Source organism: Anolis carolinensis, unplaced genomic scaffold, assembly GCF_035594765.1.
Source record: "Anolis carolinensis isolate JA03-04 unplaced genomic scaffold, rAnoCar3.1.pri scaffold_8, whole genome shotgun sequence".
Taxonomy (NCBI): domain Eukaryota; kingdom Metazoa; phylum Chordata; class Lepidosauria; order Squamata; family Dactyloidae; genus Anolis; species Anolis carolinensis.
The window spans coordinates 3,129,303-3,153,540 of record NW_026943819.1 but is presented as its reverse complement, the minus strand read 5'-3'; the positions used below and the strand labels follow the sequence as shown (position 1 = coordinate 3,153,540).

At 42.6% G+C, this 24,238-nt stretch overlaps 1 protein-coding gene across 3 annotated transcripts in view; it reads left to right on the top strand.

Annotated features, from left to right (window-relative positions):
- The window catches only part of drd2 (dopamine receptor D2), a 56,231-nt gene extending 33,319 nt beyond the window's left edge, over positions 1-22,912 (top strand). Inside the window, exons 2-8 of one of the 3 annotated variants that reach the window (XM_062961065.1) lie at positions 10,186-10,496; positions 12,801-12,910; positions 13,884-14,020; positions 14,966-15,162; positions 17,300-17,386; positions 18,330-18,663; positions 19,670-22,912. In XM_062961065.1, the coding sequence (XP_062817135.1) occupies positions 10,221-10,496; positions 12,801-12,910; positions 13,884-14,020; positions 14,966-15,162; positions 17,300-17,386; positions 18,330-18,663; positions 19,670-19,863 (1,335 nt within the window). In that variant the 5' untranslated portion in view covers positions 10,186-10,220 and the 3' untranslated portion in view covers positions 19,864-22,912. Of the gene's footprint in view, positions 1-10,181; positions 10,497-12,800; positions 12,911-13,883; positions 14,021-14,965; positions 15,163-17,299; positions 17,387-18,329; positions 18,664-19,669 lie in introns of all 3 variants that reach the window. The other 2 variants (XM_008118884.3, XM_062961066.1) reach the window with 2 other exon arrangements.
- Positions 22,913-24,238: the final 1,326 nt, after the last annotated feature.

Genomic DNA, 24,238 nt, shown 5'->3' with positions numbered 1-24,238 from the left:
AGATCGTAAAAAAAAGACAAATAATAATAATAATAATTCCAATGGATCATTTGGGCCATATATTTGTGCCTCTGTTTGTAGTCTGTCTGTGCGATTTTCTTACAGCAGCTGAGGAGATGATCCATGGTTTCATCGGTTTCCTTGGACAGTCTGCATTTTGGGTGATCAGCTGATTTTTGATCTTGGCCTTAATTGCCTTTGTCCTGATGTCTTGCTCCTGGGCTGCAAGGATCAGGCCTTCTGTCTCCTTCTTCAGGGTCCCCGGTTTTCTTGTACTGATTCTTTGTCTTATTATTATTATTATTATTATTATTATTACTATTATCTTCTGCTTTTATCTCTTGATTGGGCTGGGGATAATGGGAATTTCAACCCAAGAGGATGGGGTCATTTCAAAGTCAGGCATCCTATCCACAAGCCTTCTATCTCAATCCAGACTTCCACCAATCCAAACTGCACTACCAGTCTTGTTGTACTGATTCTTTGTCTGCTGTGCTTTGAGAAGTTTCTGATTTAGCTCTAGTTCCAAATGCTGGCTGAGATCTTTTGGCACGTCACCCAGTGTGCTGATCACTACAGGGACCACCTGTACAGGTTTATGCCAAAGCTTTTGCTTCACTTGATCGAAAAATCAGCTGATGACCCAAAATGCAGACTGTGCAAGGAAACCGACGAAACCATGGATCATATCCTCAGCTGCTGTAAGAAAATCGCACAGACAGACTACAAACAGAGGCACAACTATGTGGCCCAAATGATCCGTTGTAATTATTATTATTATTATTATTATTATTATTATTATTATTATTAATCATTTCACTCTTAAAGAGACCCTATTTTGGGAGAACTCAAGACAGGGTCCATCTGGTGGAGACCCCATACTTACATTCCTAAATGACCTTACATTCCTAAATGGGGTCTTCTGAGGGTGCATTTGACTGCTGAGGATGGAGCAAGACTTCTCTTTTATTGAGAGCCATATACATGTGGTTTTGGGGGCAGCATGAAATCGACTGGAGACATTATGCCATCCCTGGTACATTCATCAGAATGCGGCCGAACGTCAGTGGTGTTCGGAGCCGAGTCATTACAGAGTTTCGAGGCCACAGAAAGTACGAACTCAATTAATACAGTCTCTAAAGGCACAGAAGTCAGTATTCAATCTCCTCTGAAAAAGGGAGATTTTTCTGGCTGAACATTCAAAGGGAGAGGCTTCTAAAGAACTGGGGTCTGGAAATGAATTGCTGAAGTTCACCGAATGAGACTGGTATGATAATATTATACCTTCAGATTAGAAATGGGAGACTTCATTCATCCCTATCTCCTTAATTTTGGCCTCTTTTGGTCTGCTCTGCATTAATCTCTCTCTGTGTGTGTTCTCTTTGGAATAGAAAATCCTCCCCAAGTGAATGTGTGTGTAATGTATATAGAGAGGTATAAATTTAAAATACATATATACATGTTTGAAACTGCCAATCTTGGTAGCCTTATAAGTCATGAGCGAAAATGGATAGTTGGATGGCGGAATAATAAGAAATGGGGGAGGCGATGTGCTTGGAATGCCAAAAAAGATGTGAAAAGCAGCACAATTTATTAATTCAAGAGAAGGTCAAGGGTGTCCTTGATAGCAGGGAGATTTAAAGGAGCCGGTTGCCCATCTATTATTTGTGCATGCAAGTCTTTTTAACACATCAACCAAGTGTCTTAACGCCCACACAGACAAGATTGAAACCACTTCTGATGAGGATGCTACTCATGATGGAAACTTCTCAGCGTTTGGCTGGATGGAGACGACGCGAAGGTTGTGATTCAATAGAAACTGAAAAGAGAGAAAGAGAAAGACAGGCGGAGCATGCACAGCCGTCCGTCGTAATCCTTTTTGGACTACAACTCCCAGAATCCCCCAATCAGGAAGCTGGCCTCAAAGTCTGGACCAAGGGTAGACATTGGGTTTCATAGGAGTTACTTGGAGTTTGATGGGAGTTGTCCAAGGTTCTGAATATATTTTGGGAATAGAGTTCAGCACCTTGGAGAGCTCCAGTGTACTGCCTTAGTAAAATCTGGTGTACTTGCGATTATTTTCAATGTCACCACTTTGGCAACTCACAACAACAACAACAACAACAACACCGGCCTACACACTTTTTAGTGCCTCAAATGTTAGCCCTGTTTCTGGGTTTATTTGACCTGCTGATTCCAAAAATGGCACTAATTTCCCCGTATCAGTTTTTGAGATACAGAACACATGACATCTACCAGTTGCCTATAGAAAACCATGATCACCATATCTAAGAAACTAGGGCCAATGAGGTCTATCCAATGCAATTCTCTGAATCGGTGACCCAAATAACCCCAGGAGCAGGCCTAAAAACCAAGACACCAAGAACTTTTTGCCTGTGTTGTTGTTGTTGTTATTTGTAACAGCCTTTCCACCAAAGCGCAGTCAAAGATGATAATACTTAAGTCTATAAATATACTTATGTCCTGCTACTTCCATAGAGGAACCTTTGTGTGAGTCACGATGAGGATACTAGCAAGTGGATATATTTCTTTTTATAACATTCTGCGCACCAGCTCAGGACCTTTCGTGGAAAAAAGGAAGATCATAATTATGTCGACAAAAATCAATACCATCAATAAATGGTTCTGAAACTCATTTTTCTCTCCTGCTGGGGGATTTGGAGGTAAACACAATTCAGGGCTGATCGATGAAGCTCCCTGTGATGGGTTTTGTTAGGATCCTGACAATGTGGACAGAAAGGGTCTGTTTTCTGTAGTTTCATTTGTTCTTCTCCATCATTGTCAAGTGTGACCCGAACCCTACCAAAACAAGGAGATGGAGAGATGAAACATGGAGAGAATAATGCAGGTTGTGTTGGAGAGAAATTCAGCAGGGTTGGGAGACGTATCCATTTTAGACAGAGCCCAAATCTTGCATCTGATCGGTCTGCTTTGGAAAGCTTTCGGCACTTCCAAGGCTTTCTTCCAAAACAGAGCTGACTCAAAGCTGTGTGTAGGATGTGCAATTTGTAAACACAGAGAAGAAACAAAAGCCGACCGTTGTTTACATTTGTTTTAGTGGAAATACTCCAGGAGTAGAGGGAGAGAGTGGCACAGCCACCTTCGAATCCCAAGGCACGTTTTATACAGAGTCCTCCAATCTCTGGGGCAAGAGGACCATTTCCCCAACAACGTGAAGTTGCGATTATTATCGGTCATTTATTTATTTATAGTATTTATATTCCGCCCTTCTTTCTCACCCCGAAAGGGACTCAGGGCGGATCACATTGTACACATATAAGGCAAACATTCAATGCCCATATACACATAGAACAGAGACGGAGACAGACACAGAGGCAATTTAAACCTTCTCCAGCTTCCAGCTTCCTAAGGGTATGCTTGATTCCGGCCACAGGGGGAGCAGCTGCTTCATCATCCACTGCGACGGCACTTCCTCATTCCAACGGCGGCTGGGTGATTTTTATGGTGTCGTAAATTAGCCTCCCCACATATAAGTGGTACCTAAATTTCCTACTTGATAGATGCAACTATCTTTCAGGTTGCTTAGATCAGCAACAAGCAGGGGCTATATATTTTTTATTTTTTATTGTCGGGTGCTCACCCCGACACGGGCTGGCCTCGAACTCATGACCTCTTGGTCAGAGTGATTTATTGAAGCTGGCTGCTAACCAGCCTGCGCCACAGGCCGGCCCCTGTTATGAATCATAATGTAAATATCTGATGTGCAGGATGTATTTTCATTCACTGGACAAAATTTGACACAAATACCCGATACGCCCAAATTTGAATACTGGTGGGGGTTGGGGAAGATTGATTTTGTCATTTGGGAGTTGTAGTTGCTGGGATTTATAGTTAATGAAAGAGCACCTTGAACTCCACCAACGATGAATTGAACCGAACGTGGCACACAGAACTCCCAGATACTGGAAGGGTTGGGTGGGCATTGAGCTTGTGTTTGGGAGTTGTAGTTCACCTACATCCAGAGAGACTGTGGACTCCAAACAATGATGGATCTGGACCAAACTTGGCCTCAATACTCAATATGCCCAAATGTGAACACTGGCGGAGTTTGAGGAAAATAGACCTTGACATTTGGGAGTTGTTGTTGCTGGGATTTATAGTTCATCTACAATCAAAAAGCAATCTGAACTCCACCAAAGATGGAATTGAATCAAACTTGGCACACAGAACTCCCATGATCAACAGAAAATACTGGAAGGATTTGGTGGGCATTGAGCTTGAATTTGGGAGTTGTAGTTCGGAACTTTTGAAACACTTTGCTGACGTAATGAACGGAAAGCCTATCTGTCTGCAATTTGGTGGCTTCATTTAGTGCAATGATTGCATTACATTTTGGTGACAAGCAAAGGAAATTACAGCCATTTGGAGGTTTCTAATGACTGGCTACAAATTCCAGGAATCGTGGCTGACATGGGTTCCAAGCCAAGCACACCGTCTTAGAATGGATCTATGGACCCAATGGGTTCATTTTCTGAAACATTGAATTAAATTCCTAACTCATCAGTCCTGTAGTTGGTGCATACATACATACCTGCCTACACCCACTTGAGCATTACTTTGGATCATTATAGTAACGTATCTAGAAAATAAATGCACCTGCCATCGATGGCTATATTTTATTTTATTTCCCAGCCATGATCATTCGTGTGGAATAATGATGAATCTATGGTAATCATGAGCCCAAATTGGCCATTTCCTTGTTCCTTTGTTTTGTGTGCAAATGGTTCCTTTCCCACTAAATGGACTTGTCATTTATAAATGTTTCGGTTGAGGTGTTTGGACAAACACATTTTGCACAACGTGCCTTGAAGGTTCCCTTTTGTTTCCCCTCTTTTGTGATTTATGATCCGTGTTGTTCGGCTTGTCATTAAATACGCTCCCTCCTCCCTATTGTAAAACTCGCCCAGAATAATTAACCACAAACCATCAGAAGTGGCAGGCGGATTTTTTTCCTCCCCTAGATGACTAAATCTTCGAATTTTTTGTGATTCTGACTCTCCCTGTCAATCTATCAGGATGTTCTTGGGAGCACAATGCAGAAATGTCACCTTGCACCGCAAAATACAGGCTCGGATTGACATCGAGGAGGCAGCGCATAACTTTGCACTCGCGGGGTTACACAACAGTTGTGCAACATGGCCTCCAAAGTGAATAGTGGGATTACACAAGCAGATGCTCCATGACACAACGTTTTATTCATATGTTCCTTCTCTCCATTGATCCCTTCACTTGCTACCAGGTCTGCTTCCAAATTTTGGCTTTGTGCTCTGATCTCCTTCATCTAAGGGTGCATCTACACCAGTGGTTCCCAACCTTTGGGCCTCCAGTTGTTTTGGACTTCAACTCCCAGAAATCCCAGCTGTTATGAACTGTGGGAGCTGAAGTCCAAAACATCTGGAGGCCCAAAGGCTGGGAACTACTGATCTACACAGTAGAATGAATGGAGTTTGACACCCCTTTGGCTGCCATGGCTCAATGCTATGGCCTTTGGGACTCATAGGTTTACACCAGTGATTCCCAAAGTGGGTGCTACTGCCCCCTGGTGGGTGCTGCAGGGATCCAGGGGGGCGGTGATGGCACCTATTAGGACACAGGGGCGGGGCCAGGGGAGGGGCGCTCCGCCCCCGTTCCCAAGAGCGCGAGACAGGGCTGAGAATCTATACCTCTCCTGAGGCACTTGTTGGGACACAGGGGGCGGAGCTAGGGAAGGGGGCGGAGCCTCCTTCCAAGAGCCTGAGACAGGGCTGAGCCTCTATATTTCTCCTGAGAGGCCTTTTGGGACTAAAGGGCAGGGCTGGGGCGGAGCCTCTTCCCAAGAGCGCAAGACAGGGCTGTCACCTCCCAAGGCACTTGTTAGAACACAGGGGCGGGGTATAGAGGTTCAGCCCCGTCAGGCACTTGGGAAGAGGCCCCGCCCCATCCTCTAGCCCCGCCCCCTGGGTCCAGGACAGGGATAGAAGCTCAGCCCTGCCTCAGAGCTCGTAACTCCGCCCATCCCAGTCCTGGCTGCCCATTTGTGGCCCCGCCCACCTTCCCCTCCCAGCCCTGCATCTTGGACTAGGGGAGAGGCTCAGCCCCGCCCTCTTGAGCAGGAGCCACGCCCACCCCTCTAAGCCACGCCCCCTTTCCAGGGGGGGGCGCTGAGTCATATTTTTTTTGGAAAGGGGGTGGTAGGCCAAATATAATAATAATAATAATAATAATAATAATAATAATAATAATAATAATAATATTTTTATACCCCGCCCCATCTCCCCAAAGGGACTCGGGGCAGCTTACATGGGGACAAGCCCAGGCAACAAGCAATATAAAACTCAACAATAAAAACAAATCATAAATAAATAAAACCACATATACCAATAAACAATAAGCACACTTGGATAAAAACCTGGGTTGGCTCCTAAAAGGGGTAGTGGGCCAAAAAAGTGCAAATAGTTTTGTACGGTATAGATTAGGAAAGAGGTCGGTACCAGGGATTATTATCTCATTAAGGGTAAGGAATAAAACACTATAAAAATAGAATGGACAAGAGGACAATCCCAAACTAAGGAAATCAGTCCCAAATAGTTTGGGAACCACTGATTTACACAATCCTTAGCCTCCTCTGCCAAAGAGAGCAGATGCCTCCTCAAACTATAGTTCCCAGGATTCCATGTCACTGAAGTGGTGTTAAACCAGATTCATTCTAGAGTGTAGATTGGGTATGGCTGGATGCAGAATAAGGACATGGTGGCCCGTTGCATCCTTATGCAGAAAGGATGGCGGAGGAAGGTACGCAACATCTGAGAGTCCTCTGGAGCGCTCTCAGCCAAAACATGTCTCGCCCTCCTCCTGGCATAAGAACGGTGTGAGCGGTGCTTATGCCGAGAGGACAGTCTGGGGAATGCACACAGCAGTTCAGAGCCCTCCGCAGTGCTCTCAGGCATGTATGTAAGGCAGGAATGTAAGGTCTACAGGCCAAAGATCATTGACTTCCCACTGATGCACACAAGTTTGTCAAGGCTGCAGGCCTTCCAAAGTCTGGATCCACATCCTATGGAGTTGGAGGAGAATCTCAGCCATATATACAATTCAAAGTATATATGTGACTTTATGGGTATGTTTGTTTGAAACACAAAGGCAATTACATAGCTTGATGGGTCTTGACCACCCATGACCAATGATGGTGTGGCTTACCTTCTAACCAATCAGATGGCTCATGGAAGTTGAAGCTCAACAAGAAGGTTAAGAGGAGAGCTGCTTAGAGTCAAGCCAGATCTGGGGATGATGGGAGTTGAAGCCTGACTTGGGCTGATGGGAATTGTAGCTGGACAGATCCGAGACTGATGGGAGTTACAATCTTACCAGTTCTTGGAGTATGATACAGAAGGTGGATCTTGAGATCTTTTCTGAAGTTGAAGCCACTCAACCATAATTGCAACAAGCGAACCCAGGTTCATGGATCCTCATAATAGTTGCTCGATTGCAGGATCATTCCAATGGGGATATTTACACCATGCTAGATAGATTTGTGTCCATCTTCTTCTCGTTTCCTCCCACACTTATTACATCCTTCTCCATTTGCAGAGTTTTGTCCCGATTTCACGACAAAAAAACGCTTGTCAATCGCTACAGCCGCAGACTTCATAGAAGAGAGGATCCGTCAAGCATTGTCTCTGGCGTTCCCAAAGCTGTCATGTCTTAAATGCTCTTAAGCTGTGTCGAAAAGAGACACGGTTGGCACAACTTGTCTTTAACGCATTGTCTTTAATATATTCTCCGGCACAAATGAAATCATTTCGGAGGGGGACAATCTTCCTTGTTAGAGAAAACAAACATCGTGCAGGAGATGGCTTGTCCATCATGAAATGCTCCCATATATTTAATGCTGAGGATGGTTGGACTGGGATTAAGAATGCGTGTGGATGTGTTTTGTGGAATACTATACTCCTCCAAGTCCATGTGGAATTTGAGATTGGCAACTTTGTTGGGTCTTTGGTATCTGCTGAGCTTTGGTTCTAGAACCCTCTGTTGATACCAAGACCTAAGGATGTCCAAGTCCCATTATATACAATGGTGTCGTATAATGGTATCCCTCATATCAAATAGAAAAATCAAGGCTTGCTTTTTGGAATGGATAATGGAATCTGTGGATACAGAGAACTGACTGTAGATCTGTCTTTGAAACTGGTGTCAAGATGAGAGTAACTCGTGTTCCTTCTCCAAATGCTACATCTGAAGCCGCCGAACTGCAAACCTCCCACCGCTTGTCACTGTTTGCTGCATCGTTTGGAAAATGTTGCCTTTTAAAAAAGGGATATGTATGTAATGATTACTCCAAGCCTTTGACAATAAGACGCGTGGCACGATCCAATTAGCACCAACTTTTGCGAAACCGCGTTGTTTGCTGAAGGGTCCTAATCGGCGTTTAATCTCCTCTGGAGCGGAAAGAGATAAGGACATAATCAAAGCAAGATGGGGAAAAGCAAGGCCGCTCTGGAGGCATTTGGCAACATTTTCCACGCATTAAATGTAATGGCTCTCCAGAGGAAGGCCATAAATAGTCATTTGTACGTGTCAAACTTGGATCCGTTGTCGACTTCTGTTTCATTTCTGCACCTTGGATTCCACAACTGGCCCTCTGCATTTGCAAATTTCACTTTTGCGGTTTTGATCGTTGGTGAATTTGATTCATCTCTTCCCTCCAGGAATTTCCTGGTCCTCCAATGCAACACTCTGGTCAACATCTGGCAAAAGTTACTGTAACTATAAAGTCATACGTAGATAGTAGGCATGTCCGATCGATGAAAAAAATGTTTCAATTCTCGTTTCAAAAGTAGGGGGTGCTGGCACTTCGATATAGAAAGTATTTCCAATTTTTTCACCCAAAAATTTCGGATATTTCCAAAAATTCGTAATGATTCTAAATGTTTCTAAAATGGCGGATGCGCATGCGCAATCGCTACACACTGGGGTTGTATGGCAATCTTCCATGTGGACGCAGAGGACGTTAGCCCTCACCTTTGCGTCCATTGTGGAAGTTTCTGATTGGCCGGGGAGCGGCAGCCATGTTAGGCTGCGCTAAGCTCCCATTCAAGGTAGGTTGCAGAAACAATTTTTTAAAAATATTTTTAAAAATATATTTTAAAAAATGTTATGGGGGAAAAAAATTAACGAAACATTAAGAGACAATTAGAGAATGGGCCAACAATGGTTTGAATTACATTGCTGGTTGCATTGTGAGACAATGTCTCGGAATGCGTATCAAAAAGCGAGAACAATCCGAAATAATTCCGATATACAATTCAAAACGATTTTTTGGACATGTCTAGTAGATAGAGATATCTAAAGAGAAAACATCTCCTAGTATTGATAGTTCCTTCAGAAAGTTTGCATTGGAAGTCGACCATATTTCATTTGGTGAGGCCCCAGCACTCTTGGGGAAAGCATAAAACTACAACTCCCATGATTCTATAGCACTGAGCCATTATTATTATTATTATTATTATTATTATTATTATTATTATTATTAAACACGCAAAGATACTGTGGGACTTCCGAATCCAGACTGACAAAGTTCTGGAACACAACACACCAGACATCACAGTTGTGGAAAAGAAAAAGGTTTGGATCACTGATGTCGCCATCCCAGGTGACAGTCGCATTGACGAAAAACAACAGGAAAAACTCAGCCGCTATCAGGACCTCAAGATTGAACTGCAAAGACTCTGGCAGAAACCAGTGCAGGTGGTCCCAGTGGTGATCGGCACACTGGGTGCCATGCCAAAAGATCTCAGCCAGCATTTGGAAACAATAGATATTGACAAAATTACGATCTGCCAACTGCAAAAGGCCACCCTGCTGGGATCTGCGCACATCATCCAAAAATACAACACACAGTCCTAGACACTTGGGAAGTGTCCAACTTGTGATATGAAATCCAGCATATCTATCTTGTTTGCTGTGTCATAATGAAAATTATTATTATTGTTGTTGTAGTTGTTATTATTATTATTATTATTATTATTATTATTATTATTATTATTATTTACATATTTATATTCCACCCTACTCAGGGCAGATCACAATGCACATATACATGGCAAACATTCAATGCCATTAGACATTGCCACTTACGTTGTTTTTTCCTTTTGTGCAAGGCAGGTCCCAAACCTGGAGGGCTCTTCTTTTTCTTCTTCATGGATTCCCCCAACATGTCCTGGTATGACGGTATCTATGAGAACAGAAGTCTCAACGAGTCTGGCCCAGAACCAAAGCCGGCCCACGAGTACAACTACTACGCCATGCTCCTCACCCTCCTCATCTTCGTCATCGTCTTTGGCAATGTGCTGGTGTGCATGGCCGTGTGTCGAGAGAAGGCCCTTCAGACCACCACCAACTACTTGATTGTGAGCCTCGCGGTGGCTGATCTTCTGGTGGCCACTCTGGTGATACCGTGGGTGGTCTACTTGGAGGTAAGTGCTCCTGGGGTGAGGTCTATTGTTGTCATTGTTATTGTTGACATACATAGAACAGTAGTAGTGAGCGCAAACACGTTTGAGCAACGTTTATATCTCAGGACCCTCCATGGCCAAGATATTTCTTCAAGTCCATCGTAGAAGTCCATTTCTGGTTCTCAAAAATTGGTATACTTTATGTTGAGTGCAAGGATATGTTGTAACATATTTGAAAGGTAAATTGTTGCATCTGGAGGTTTCCAGGAGCATCGGTCTACTCTCTCCTTTAGAAAAGATCTCAACCTTCTGGGAGTATAAAGAACATCAAAGACTCTTTGAGGTCCTCTTTGGGCCAGTAGAGTGTCTTCTGCTCTTGCTTTACTTAGGAGTTGAAATAATGTTGAAAAATATTTGGAAAATGGTCATATTTGTGTATATCGAATGAGAAGATGGTGAGAAGAATCCTTCACCAATGAATCCTGAAATGTTGGAAGCCTTCATAGCTCAAGATGTAGGATTGGAAGAACTTCATCCACCAGGTCCATCTAGTGCAATCCTTTATGTAGACTTACTCTACACAAAATCCACACATAGTTCTTTTGCAAAGGAAACATTGTTTTTAAAATATTTGGAGAATGGTCATATTTGTGTATATCGAATAAGAAGATGGCGAGAAGAATCCTTCACCAATGAATCCTGAACTGTTGGAAGCCTTCATAGCTCAAGACTTAGGATTGGAAGAACTTCATCCACCAGGTCCATCCAGTCCAATCCTTTATGTAGACTTACTCTACACAAAATCCACACATGGTTCTTTTGCAAAGGAAACATCGTTTTTAAAATATTTGGAGAATAGTCATATTTGTGTCTATCAAATGAGAAGATGGTGAGAAGAATCCTTCACCAATGAATCCTGAACTGTTGGAAGCCTTCATAGCTCAAGACTTAGGATTGGAAGAACTTCATCCACCAGGTCCATCCAGTCCAATCCTTTATGTAGACTTACTCTACACAAAATCCACACATGGTTCTTTTGCAAAGGAAACATCGTTTTTAAAATATTTGGAGAATAGTCATATTTGTGTCTATCAAATGAGAAGATGGTGAGAAGAATCCTTCACCAATGAATCCTGAACTGTTGGAAGCTTCATAGCTCAAGACGTAGGATTGGAAGAACTTCATCCACCAGGTCCATCCAGTCCAATCCTTTATGTAGACTTGCTCTACACAAAATCCACACATGGTTCTTTTGCAAAGGAAACATCGTTTTTAAAATATTTGGAGAATGGTCATATTTGTGTCTATCGAATGAGAAGATGGTGAGAAGAATCCTTCACCAATGAATCCTGAACTGTTGGAAGCCTTCATAGCTCAAGACTTAGGATTGGAAGAACTTCATCCACCAGGTCCATCCAGTCCAATCCTTTATGTAGACTTACTCTACACAAAATCCACACACGGTTCTTTCACAAGGAAACATTGTTTTTCTGAGCAGAAATTGATGCTTCTGCATAGGATAGCACGTGAAGCCCATTTTTGTGCAGAAAAGTGCTATTTTGAGAGGGACTGCAGAAGACAATGGAAGCATTTTGTCATAGTATGGGGTTCAGGGACCCATTGGAGTTGGGAAGAGAATATGTCCTTTCTTTGGAGGCATTTCTTTCTGGTTTGAGGCAGAAACTATCCATCCCTTGCTCTTCATATTGAGGACAAATGAAGAGAAAGATATGTTAGGTAGGCCAAACGATTATTTCTTTCAATACTTCCTTGCTAGTCTTTTGTCTGACTTAATTTCAATCCGCTTCCAACAAGACTCATCTCCCAGTCATAAGCCATGTTCCACATCCATTTGGAAGAGAGATGTTTGTGTGGGAACATCTCGCTTGTTGATCTGCTAATCCCTTCTGAAGGAACATGTCTCTTACATAAAGGCAATGACACTGAGGGAGATGGGTGTAGCTTCCAAGGCCAAGGCCAGAGGCAGAGGGAGGCTCCTGACAGCTTGTTGGATGCACATTCAAGTCAAGCACTGCTTGTTTCCAAATGCTCCTGGGCTGATAGGATTGGTACTGATCTCTCCAGACACATCCACAACGTCTACATTCAGAGAAGTCGAGATCTAGCCAAAGGCGTTGAGCAAGGAACATCTGGAAAAGCGATGGAAGGTGTGATGTACACAATAGGGATTTACTGTGTGCAGCACTTGTTTTCTCGTGGGCATTTGATGCATCAGAGGCATCAAGAGAAAAATCATTTACATTCTCTGGTAGCGTAAGCATAAATAATATTGTATTTCTGTTATTGAGTTTCTTCTCTTTCCAGGTGGTTGGGGAATGGCGATTCAGTCGCATCCACTGCAACATCTTTGTGACTCTGGATGTTATGATGTGCACGGCAAGCATCCTCAACCTTTGCGCCATCAGCATTGACAGGTAAGGGATCTCTCTCTGGTTTCTCTCTGGCCGAAGCTCAAAGTGTAGCAGCAGGACCGTCCACAAGGAACAAAACATGATTTGGTTGTGACTCAGCCTTTGCCTTTGTGTGACTCTGATGTGCCTTTGTGTGACTCTGATGAGGATTCTGGGTTATATGTGCATAATTATGGGTTTCAGCAGATTCAGGATGAATTTGAAGATGACTCTGATGCTGGGAATTATAGGATTCAGGTGCAGAGTGTTCCTGCTGTGGGAAATGAAGGGCAGGGAGTTGTTCCCATGGGAAGAAATTATGATGTTGTTTCTGATGATGGTTTTCAGGTGCAGGAAGCAGAAAGGGAGGGTAGCTTTTTGCCTCCGCCTGATAACACTAACAAACTCTGTGGCCTTGACTCTGAGGATCTCGATCGGGCTAGTAGACTGGAATTTAGACGGTTGTGTAGAAGTCTTTGAATAGCTAATAAATGAGAGGTCAGAGGGCAAAGAAATGCCTTCATGTCATGCTTTTAAAACAGTCTGCTGAAAAGGAGATCTCTGTCAATGCAATTTCATCGCTTGATCAAAAAGCAAGTCTGCTTCCCTGTACCAAGTTTGCTTTCCTGTATTACCATGTGGATATATTCTGATTGCTGGGACTTTTGGCTTCTATGTGAAGGACCTTGTTTTATGCTCTATGTTTCTATGGACTTATTGCTTACAGCCTAGTTTTGTACCTATCTTTTGGAACTTTTACCTTTTATGAACTATCTTTTGCCTATTTTTTAAATAAACTACAAAAGACTACGTTCTGTGTGCGGCCTGGTGTCTTTAGCAAGGTGAAGCTAACCTGAGGTGCGACAGATTCCTCCTTCTCTTCTTGGACCAAAATTTCCTCTGATTTGTTCCTATCTCACTTACTTCTCAACTGTACCAGAGAGTTCCAAGTATGCACCACTGATGTCTCCCCTTTTCCGTGTGTCATGTTCCACAGGTACACAGCCGTGGCCATGCCAATGCTCTACAACACGCGCTACAGCTCCAAGCGCAGGGTGACCGTCATGATCTCGGTGGTGTGGGTCCTCTCCTTTGCCATCTCCTGCCCCTTGCTTTTTGGGCTAAACAACACAGGTAAGCAAGCACCATGGTCCACTATACATTGGTGGGGGCTGTACGTGGAACCAATTCAAATCTCCCTATAATGGGCAATCTTCTGCTCATTGCCCATACCAAAGTACCACACAGAAAGTAAGCATGCACACAGCAGGGAAAGAATTGAACACACATTTTTTGCACCTATTGCACCAATATTGAGATTTGGTATTGTCCCAAACAAGGATCCTACCCCCGATGAGATTTTATTTCATTCTCAGATTTCTAGCAGTGCATGACCGAAATGTCCATGGAACATTTCTAAGTAGAGTATGACCCTTTCATCCACGAACTCAATCTCCATGTGTTGTCAAAGGCTTTCATGGCCAGGATCACAGGGTTGTTGTGTGTTTTCCGGGCTGTGTGTTTTCCATGGCTATGTTCCAGAAGTATTCTCTTCTGACGTTTCGCCCACATCTGTGGCAGGCATCCTCAGAGGTTGTGAGGTATGGAGAAACTCAGCAAGGAAGGTTTATATATATATCTGTGGAAAGTCTTCCCTCAAGAGTTCTTCCCTCACTCTGGACTTCCCACAGATATATATAAACATTCCTTGCTTAGTTTTTCCCGACCATGAAAGCCTTCGACAACACATTCCCATAAGCCACAGCAACGCGTGGCCGGGCACAGCTAGTTGCACAACAAAATTAGGAATTCATGTGACTTGTGCTATTGGTTGTTCAGTTGTGCAGTCCAGAATATGGGCAGTCAAGTGCACTAAGTACACAGCTATGCTGGCATAATTTTATGCTATGTAATCCCTCCCAAATTTGCAATCATGGCAAAAATCTCACTTTTCCTTTTACTTGGGTGGTTCGGGTGGAGGTGTGTCTTGTGCCACAACACACATGTACCCACACGCACACACTGGCAGTAGCTCCTAATGGCTGGGACAATGCCCCTGCAATCTCTTGTGTCTTCCAGAGGAGAATGAGTGTATCATTGCCAATCCTGCCTTTGTTGTGTATTCCTCTATCGTCTCCTTCTACGTTCCCTTCATTGTCACCCTGCTGGTGTACGTGCAGATATACATAGTGCTGCGGAAACGCAGGAAGCGGGTCAACACCAAACGCGTCGGCACCCACCTGGGCCCGGACTCTGACACGCAGGCCCCGCTGAAGGTAAACGCAACCCAAGTGCCTCCCATCCAACTCCACCACCTCCATTCCCCGTCCTCTCTCCTCAAGGGTCCTATTTTATCCCTGGCTTTTCCAGTCTTCCCATTTTTCCTTCCCAAATCCATGTTGTGAGTGAACCCAAGATGGCTGCTTGACCCACTTGCCCTTCTAGACCTCCTTGATGAAACTCCGTCAAGTCAGTGTGGGAGAAATAATTTTATGGGCTATAACTTTCCGTATTTATGAAGCTAGCATGACAAGTTGTCACAGTGGAAGCAGGATTCTGGGAATTGTAGTTCCCTCCTCCCCTGTCGATGTTGATGGTAGATTCTGGGAAACATGGCCCAGTAGGATGTTTCTTCTTCTCAGTTAACCATTCTCATTATCTCTAAGATCAAACCTGTTAGTAAGTCATGAATATATTATTATTATTATTATTATTATTATTATTATTATTATTATTATTATTATTATATGCAGCAGAAATATGGGTGGAATAAGTGAAGAGATTTCAGGAAGGAACATAATTGCAGCAGAACATCGGTAAGGTCCATGATGTGGCTGCAATCCTGGCATATGTAGTGTATCTCAAAACCTATAGCTGATGGGGGGAAACAGATGCAATTTATGGAATCAGCAGATCAAATATACCCAGAAACAGGTCTAACATTTGAGTGTGTTGGCCAGTGCATTGGATGATCTCAAGGGAAGACTTGGGTCTTGTATCAGAATGCCTTGACCCAACACCATAATAGAATTTATCTCTTCACGCTTGCCTAATTTCTCCTGCAAACCATCTATGTTGGAGACCATGATCAGGTTCCATTAATTAAGCAGTGTAACTCCATAGTGATGAGGCCACGGATACAGGGACCACGAAGAGTCAGATACTGGAGAAAGAGGCTGCTCAGAACAAGCACAGATCTCTCCTTCCCTCCTTTGCCAATGCTGTGAGGACATTGAGCTGAGGGACATTGCCTTTCGGGACCACAACTTCCATTGAATAAACCTGGCCAAGAAAACACCACAATAGGTTCACCTTAGATTCACTCTGAGTTGACAATGTCTTGAAGGCACACAACAAAAGCATACATATACCCACATCCATTGACCACCATAAGCAGAAGGGTTGAGACCAAAGTAGATGTGATCTTTTGAAGCAACCAGTTGGGGGAAAGGGTCCAAGAAATGTTTACTTTCTTTCAAAGATGGGAAGGAGGCAGCTCCTCAAGCTTCTGGGGTAACATGGTCCATGGCTGGTTGGCTACAAGAAACAGATGTGTCCATGTTTTGACGTCATGTGGAAGCTGGCAGCTTGGAATCAGTGGCCAGTATCCCGTGTCATCTTCTTCGCTTAGTGAAGACAGAACTGCTGGCATCTACGAGGGCTATCCACAAATTAGGTCACGTTTTGGATTTTAAAAAGGACAAAGTATAGGAGAAATCATTTACCATATGCAGCTGAAAGACACATTCCAATACTACAATCTCATGTAATCCCCATTGAAATCTAAGCACGTTTCATACAGATAAATGAGTTTGAAAAGTACTGCTCCAGTAAATTCCCCACTTGTGTCCTCAGCTCTTCCTCCTTCTCCCTTCCTGCAGTGTAGCCAAAACGGTGCGCTGCCAGCCACGCTCCCATTGTTGGAAACAGAGGAGAGAGGCGGCAAATTTACTGGGGCAGACCTTTTCAAACTCATTTATCTATATGAGACGTGCCTAGATTTCAGTGGGGATTACGTGAGATTGTATTATTGAGATGTGTCTTTCAGCTCCATATGGTAAATGATTTCTCCTATACTTTGTCCTTTTTAAAATCCAAAACGTATCCTACTTTCTGGATAGCCCTCGTATATGGTTGCTTGTTCAAGTAGAGTTGCTTAATTTTCACCACTTCCAGCACCAAGTGTAATACGTAATTTGGCCCCAAATCCAAGCCTGTTTTCTCTCCCTGCTCCGATGCGGATGAGGGATAGACTTTGCCAAGCTCTTCAAGGAGACATAAAAGGGTGACCCTCCCTGTGCGCTGCTTGAGGTCCTCCTCCTGGCGACCCAGTCCTTCTTGCTCTGGGGCGGCTGTCACCTGACGTAACCCGTGTGTCCCTCCTTGCCTCCCCAACCCCTTCCCCATCCTCAGGACAAATGCACGCATCCAGAAGACGTCAAGCTCTGCACGCTCATCTTGAAGACCAATGGTAGCTTCCCGCTTCATAAACGGAAAGTGGTGAGTGTTCCTCCCAGGGATAGACCTCAGGTTCACAGGGTCAGCACACTGTCTTTTCAGTTGGGTCTTCAAGGGCCAAAACCCATGGCCAGGGACAAAATGATGGCACAAGGAAAAGGCAAGGAGATGTTACAAGCCCAAGAAGTCATACTTTGCTCAATAGTTTGCTTGTAGACCACTTTGGGGTCTGGAGCAGGCCTCCTCAATTAAATTTGGTGTGTAATTCCATCATCCAGGTTGGATCTTGATGTGATCCAAACAGATTTTTACCTAATCTGGTATACTCCAGGCCCCAAATCCAAGTCAAAATTACTTGTTTAAGGTTGAAAGTGTATGATAGTTGGAGGCCCCTTCCCTTCACCTCCACAAAAGCCATTTTGGAAACACAGTCAATATATACTATTGACCATATTGGCAAAGGGGATTTGGGAAATGTAGTCCAGAAAAGTACTTTTTCTCAGCTCTGCTCTCTTCTGCCCACTCTGTTGTGCTTCTGACGGTCTCTTTCTCCGCCCAAGTAGGGAACAAAATACAATCTCTGTGGTCCCAAATTGGGTACCAAAGGACACAGATGAGAGTTAGAGTAACAATTATAGGGTATTCAAAGGTTATTCTTGCCTACTGCTATCAAATAAATGCTGGATTTTGCTTAGAAATAGCAACCACACACAATAACACACACAGGGGAGTCTGGAAATGGTTTTTCATGCACAGAAACTCACAAGTTTAATGCAAAAAGAAAGCCTATCAATGTATTTCTGTGCAGAATAATTTCCCAAAACACTTCTAAATGAAATACTGTCTAGAGAAATATTCTCACTGTTGCATTATTATTCCCAGCCAGAGATCCCAGTGTTGGGGAATCCATTTGTTTGGTCAGGAAACATACAGCAGTCAAAATTATTTCCATCTCTAATACATATCTGTGGGAATTTTTGTGTAGGACACAGTGAACCAGATAGATGAGATGGAGATGGCCACCAGCACCAGCCCGCCAGAGAAGAGCAAACACAAGCCATCGGTGCCAAGTCACAATGAGTTAGCCATGCCGGCCCCTTCCCACATGTGTGCCAACTCCACGTTGAGGTCTCCAATGGACAGCCCACTTCAAGTCGCAAAGAACGGGCACACAACAGACAACCCCAAAACAGCCAAGGCCTTTGAGATCCAAACCATGCCCAATGGCAAGACACAGAGTTCACTCAAGACCATAAGTCGGAGGAAATTCTCACAGCAGAAAGAAAAGAAAGCCACGCAGATGCTTGCCATTGTGCTTGGTAAGATGTTGGTTTGGTCACCTGTTATGGTCTACAGAGATCTCCTAGCAGTCTGAGAACAATCTTGGGTCTGACCTAGTGCCAAATCCAGTTTCTAGTTCCAAGATACACTGAATCACCAACAGAGCCGGCCCTAGGTAATTTTTAAGTGTAGGCGAACAGAATTTATCATGAAAAATAAAAGTGTTGGATAAGCGAAAATGTTGGATAATAAGGAGGGATTAAGGAAAAGCCTATTAAACATCAAATTACATTAAGATTTTACAAATTAAGCACCAAAACATCATGTTTTACAAGAAATCAACAGAAAAAGCAGTCTCGACTGAGCCCCCGTATGTTTTGCGGCCTCATTGTTGGACCGGCCCTGATCACCAACTACATAACATAACACTTATCTAAACCTCATTTATCCAGTAAGTTTCCTCTAGTTGGATTTAGGACTAAATTGTTACAAAGCTCAACAATTGGTGTCTAAGTCTTTAGGTCTTTTATTTGGAACACTGAATTGGAAAAATTGCACTAGTTTACACTAGTTTCTTAGATATGATTATCATGGTTTTCTATGGGTGAGCAGATGGCAACTGGTATGTGGCATATGTACTTTATCTCAAAAAACTAGAGCTGAATCAACAGGTCAAATATACCCAGAAACAGGTCTAACATTTGAGTGTGTTAGCCAGTGCATTGGATGAGCTCAAGGGAATGCCTTGACCCAACACCATGATACAATTTATCTCTTCACGCTTGCCTAATTTCTCCTGCAAACCATCTAAGTTGGAATCCATGATCACTTTGGATCTGCCTGTCAAATGACATCTTGCATCATAATGCCTTGACCCAACACCATGATAGAATTTATCTTTGCACACTTGCCTAATTTCTCCTGAAAACCATCTAAGTTGGAGGCCATGATTAGGTCCCATTAATTAGGAATGTTCTGTATGAAGAAGCCATCTTCTCTCCCTTTGTGATGCTGAGTTGTCTCTTTTCCTTTCTTCTTCACCAGGTGTCTTCATCATCTGTTGGCTCCCGTTCTTCATCACCCACATCCTGAACATGCACTGCGACTGCAACATCCCCCAGGCCATGTACAACGCCTTCACGTGGCTTGGATACGTCAACAGCGCCGTCAACCCCATCATCTACACCACCTTCAACATTGAGTTCCGAAAGGCTTTCATGAAGATCCTCCATTGCTAGCTTCTCCTTGAGGACCAAGTGCATGGATAGCATCATCATAGTATGGGGAGGTCTCATGAGGAGAACTTCTGTGGTGTGGTATCTCCAAGGAAGCACATACAGAGTTCAAAGTGTGTATTTTCAGCCAGTCGTGGTCCGAGATTGCCTCGTTCTCACGGTGATGTGTAGATTCTGAGGGACCGTCACAAAAGTGTTCATTTCCAACGCAACCTCTGCACTGTGCTTTTTAACACAAAGAAAGGAACCAAGGAGACCAACGACAACGTTTGCTTGTGGTCAGCAAGGCCTCCAGTGCATTAATCACATGAGTTATGGAAGAACCCAATCATGGGAGACACTTTGACTTGTTTCCATGTTGATGTTACTGGTACGTTTCTCACCAAAGACACCTTCACCTTGTCTACTTTGCAATAGGAGATGCTTCCACACACTGAATTGATCTTTCCTCAAAAGCCAGCACTCCTAGGAATCGTGTCCATTGGAATGGTCTCCAGGCTTTGAAATGAACATATGGGTTCATTGCCAAGTCTTGGTGGGGCCAACTTCACCAAAGGTTTCCACCAACCCAACCACCGTTACCCTATGATCTTCAGAGCGGCGAATGTAAAGTACGGAAACGGAATCTCAGGGCAGAGTAGGAAAGAAAACAAAACTATAGCGACTGTATCATACTAATGTATATATGGAGGGAGGGGGGATAGAAGGAACTGAGCCGAAGCCCAAGCCAAAAAAATAAATAAGGTGTTCCAAAACTTGTCTTGCATGGTAAGCACTACATCTGAAAAAAGCCATCTTCACTTGGAGTTCTAGGCAATGGTTGTTTCAGATCCTCCATCAACATCATCATTTGGTTTCTACCTGGCATCTAGCTCTTCCGTTCTCCACGGACCATTTCTTGAAGAAGAACAAAACTGGTCATGTAGACATCACAATGAAACGTAAAAAAGGATAGTATGGTATGTAATATGTGAGTACTATGTTAGTAATGTAATATTTCTTCTATATAAACAACTTTTAATGGCACTTGTTATGCAATTGGAAAATGTGATATACACCATTTTATGTCCATGCAAAAAAAATTATGTAGGCATGACAACCAGAGCTATAAGGACGAGGATACTTGAACATAGATCAAGAATCAAAAGAATGAGCACAGAATCCACACTGTATTTGCATTTTAAAGATACAGTAGAGTCTCACTTATCCAACATAAATGGGCCGGCAGAACGTTGGATAAGCGAATATGTTGGATAATAAGGAGAGATTAAGGAAAAGCCTATTAAACATCAAATTAGGTTATGATTTTACAAATTAAGCACCAAAACATCATATTATACAACAAATTTGACAGAAAAAGTAGTTCAATATGAAGTAATGTTATGTTGTAATTACTGTATTTACAAATTTTACACCAAAATATCATGATGTATTGAAAACATTGACTACAAAAATGCGTTGGATAATCCAGAACGTTGGATAAGCGAGTGTTGGATAAGTGAGACTCTACTGTAGCTCCCATTCCTGTAATGATCTCAAATACTTTGTCTTAGAGAAACTACAAGCCCCCTTCAACAGGGATATCAGGATATCTCTCCTTCGCAGAGAAACCTTTTGGATCCACAAACTAAAGTCTTTAACTCCTCGGGGCTTGAATGATAAATTAGAATCTACCTGTTTTCTTTAATTGTGCTATATCTCTTTAATTGTGCTACATTCCTTGAATTGTGCTATAGTACTTAAGCCATTACTGTTCCCCAGTAGAATGCTCGCAACCTGATAAAGAACACGGTGTGTAAAGATCCTCCTAGGACATGTAAGTTCTAACTACAGTAGAGTCTCACTTATCCAAGCCTCGCATATCCAAGCTTCTGGATTATCCAAGCCATTTTTGTAGTCAATGTTTTCAATATATCATGATATTTTGGTGCTAAATTAGTAAATACAGTAGTTACAACATAACATTACTGCATATTGAACTACATTTTCTGTCAAATTTGTTGTATAACATGATGTTTTGGTGCCTAATTTGTAAAATCATAACCTAATTTGATGTTTAATAGGCTTTTCCTTAATCTCTCCTTATTATCCAAGATATTCGCTTATCCAAGCTCCTGCCAGCCCGTTTAGCTTGGATAAGTGAGACTCTACTGTATAATCCTTATATATTGCTTCTCTTTTGTTATACATTTATTGGGGTGTTTTCTAACATGTCTATTTAAAGTATGGTATGTATTACTTTTAATTTTCCTTTAAAGTGTATATTAGATCGTCATTCTTTGTATTTCGATATGGATAGAAGAATCAAAAAGGCAGAGCCACACCACTCTTTAGCCCAAACAAACAGTGGGAAATCTGATTTACCTGAAGAAGCAACGAAACTGGCCTATACCCGGGAAACCAGTCAAAAAATTTGGCAGCTTGCATAACAAGTGCCATTAAAAGTTGTTTATATAGAAGAAATATTACATTACTAACATAGTACTCACACATTACATACCATACTATCCTTTTTACGTTTCATTGTAGTCTATAGACATCTGCGTTTTTTGAGATAATATTGCATGTAGACATCACCCCAACGGCACCACATTCCATCTGAACTTGGTTGTTAAGCAGGGTCAGCTCTGGTAAATACTTGGAAGGGGGACTTCTAGGTTCTGGAGGTTATATTTAGAGGAATGGTGAAACAACCCTTGCCTAAGACAACCTCATGAAGTTTATGCATCCGACGATTTGAAGCCATATACTTATCTTTTCTTTCTTTTTTCATTGAGACACATATTTCATTGAGTTCTGACCTTCCTTCACCCCTTAGCAACATTTTTAGAAAGCTTTGATGCTTTCGAAATTCTAGCCAAAGGCAGTGGTGGGAAGGAACATTTTCTAACTCAACATGTCCAACGTCATCACTCTTTGTAGCCCGCCATCAGGAAGCCCATCTCACCAAACGGCCGATGCTGTAACTGCTAACTGTATCCACTTCACAGAAGCTTTTGTAAGCTGCCTGCAGCTATTCTACAGCCACTTAATAAAATGACACAGAAATGGGTCTCTGGAATTTTAATTTACAAGTCCATCGGGTAAATAAGGTGGGATCTAGCAGTTGTTCTCCGTCACACAATGAAATCTCAGTAGGGTTGCATACGTTCAACCAAACCTCATCTTGAATCAGGTTTTGATGGGACTCCACTTGCCTGGCCTGGGGACTTCGAGGATTCTCCTGAATCTCTCTTTCTTCTTCATTCTTTCTATCTTTGCAGCCAACTTCTCAGTGAGTCAACGAATCCATGTCAGAACATAATCACTTTATGGTACTTGGTGACCTCCAAGTTAGTTGGGACCATTTGGGCCAAATTTCAGAGGAACAATTCAAATAAGTCCTCTAAATAAGTTATTATTCACCATGTTTTGTTCTGAATTTAAACTTCGGACCAAAACCTGGAGAATATTCATCATCCCTTGTCCCTCAACATGGAAGCCATCAGTTGACAAAGGTATTACTGCAGGATATTGTTGTTGTTGTTGCTATTACTATTATTATTATTATTGTATGACACAGCAAACAGGATAGATATGCTGGATTTCATTTCACAAAATCACAAGTTGAACACTTCCCAAGTGTCTAGGACTGTGTGATGCATTATTATTATTATTATTATTATTATTATTATTATTATTATTGACACAATGACATTGTATGACACAGCAAACAAGATAGATATGCTGGATTATTATTATTATTATTATTATTATTATTATTATTATTATTTTATTATGACACAGCAAAGAAGATAGATATGCTAGATTTCGTATCACAAAATCACAAGTCGAACACTTCCCAAGTGTCTAGGACTGTGTGATGTATTTTCGGATGATGCGTGCAGATCCCAGTCGGGTGACCTTTTGCAGTTGGCAGATCGCAATTTTGTCAATGTCTATTGTTTCCAAATGCCGGCTGAGATCTTTTGGCACGGCACCCAGTGTGCCCATCACCACCGGGACCACCTGCACTGGTTTCTGCCAGAGTCTTTGAAGTTCAATCTTGAGGTCCTGATAGTGGCTGAGTTTTTCCTGTTGTTTTTCATCAATGCGACTGTCACCTGGGATGGCAACATCAATAATCCAAACCTTTTTCTTTTCCACAACTGTGATGTCTGGTGTGTTGTTTTCCAGAACTTTGTCAGTCTGGATTCGGAAGTCCCACAATATCTTTACGTGCTCATTTTCCAATACTTTTGCAGGTTTGTGATCCCACCAGTTCTTTGCTTCTGGGAGGTGGTACTTGAGCCATACGTTCCAGTGAATCATTTGGGCCACATAGTTGTGCCTCTGTTTGTAGTCTGTCTGTGCGATTTTCTTACAGCAGCTGAGGATT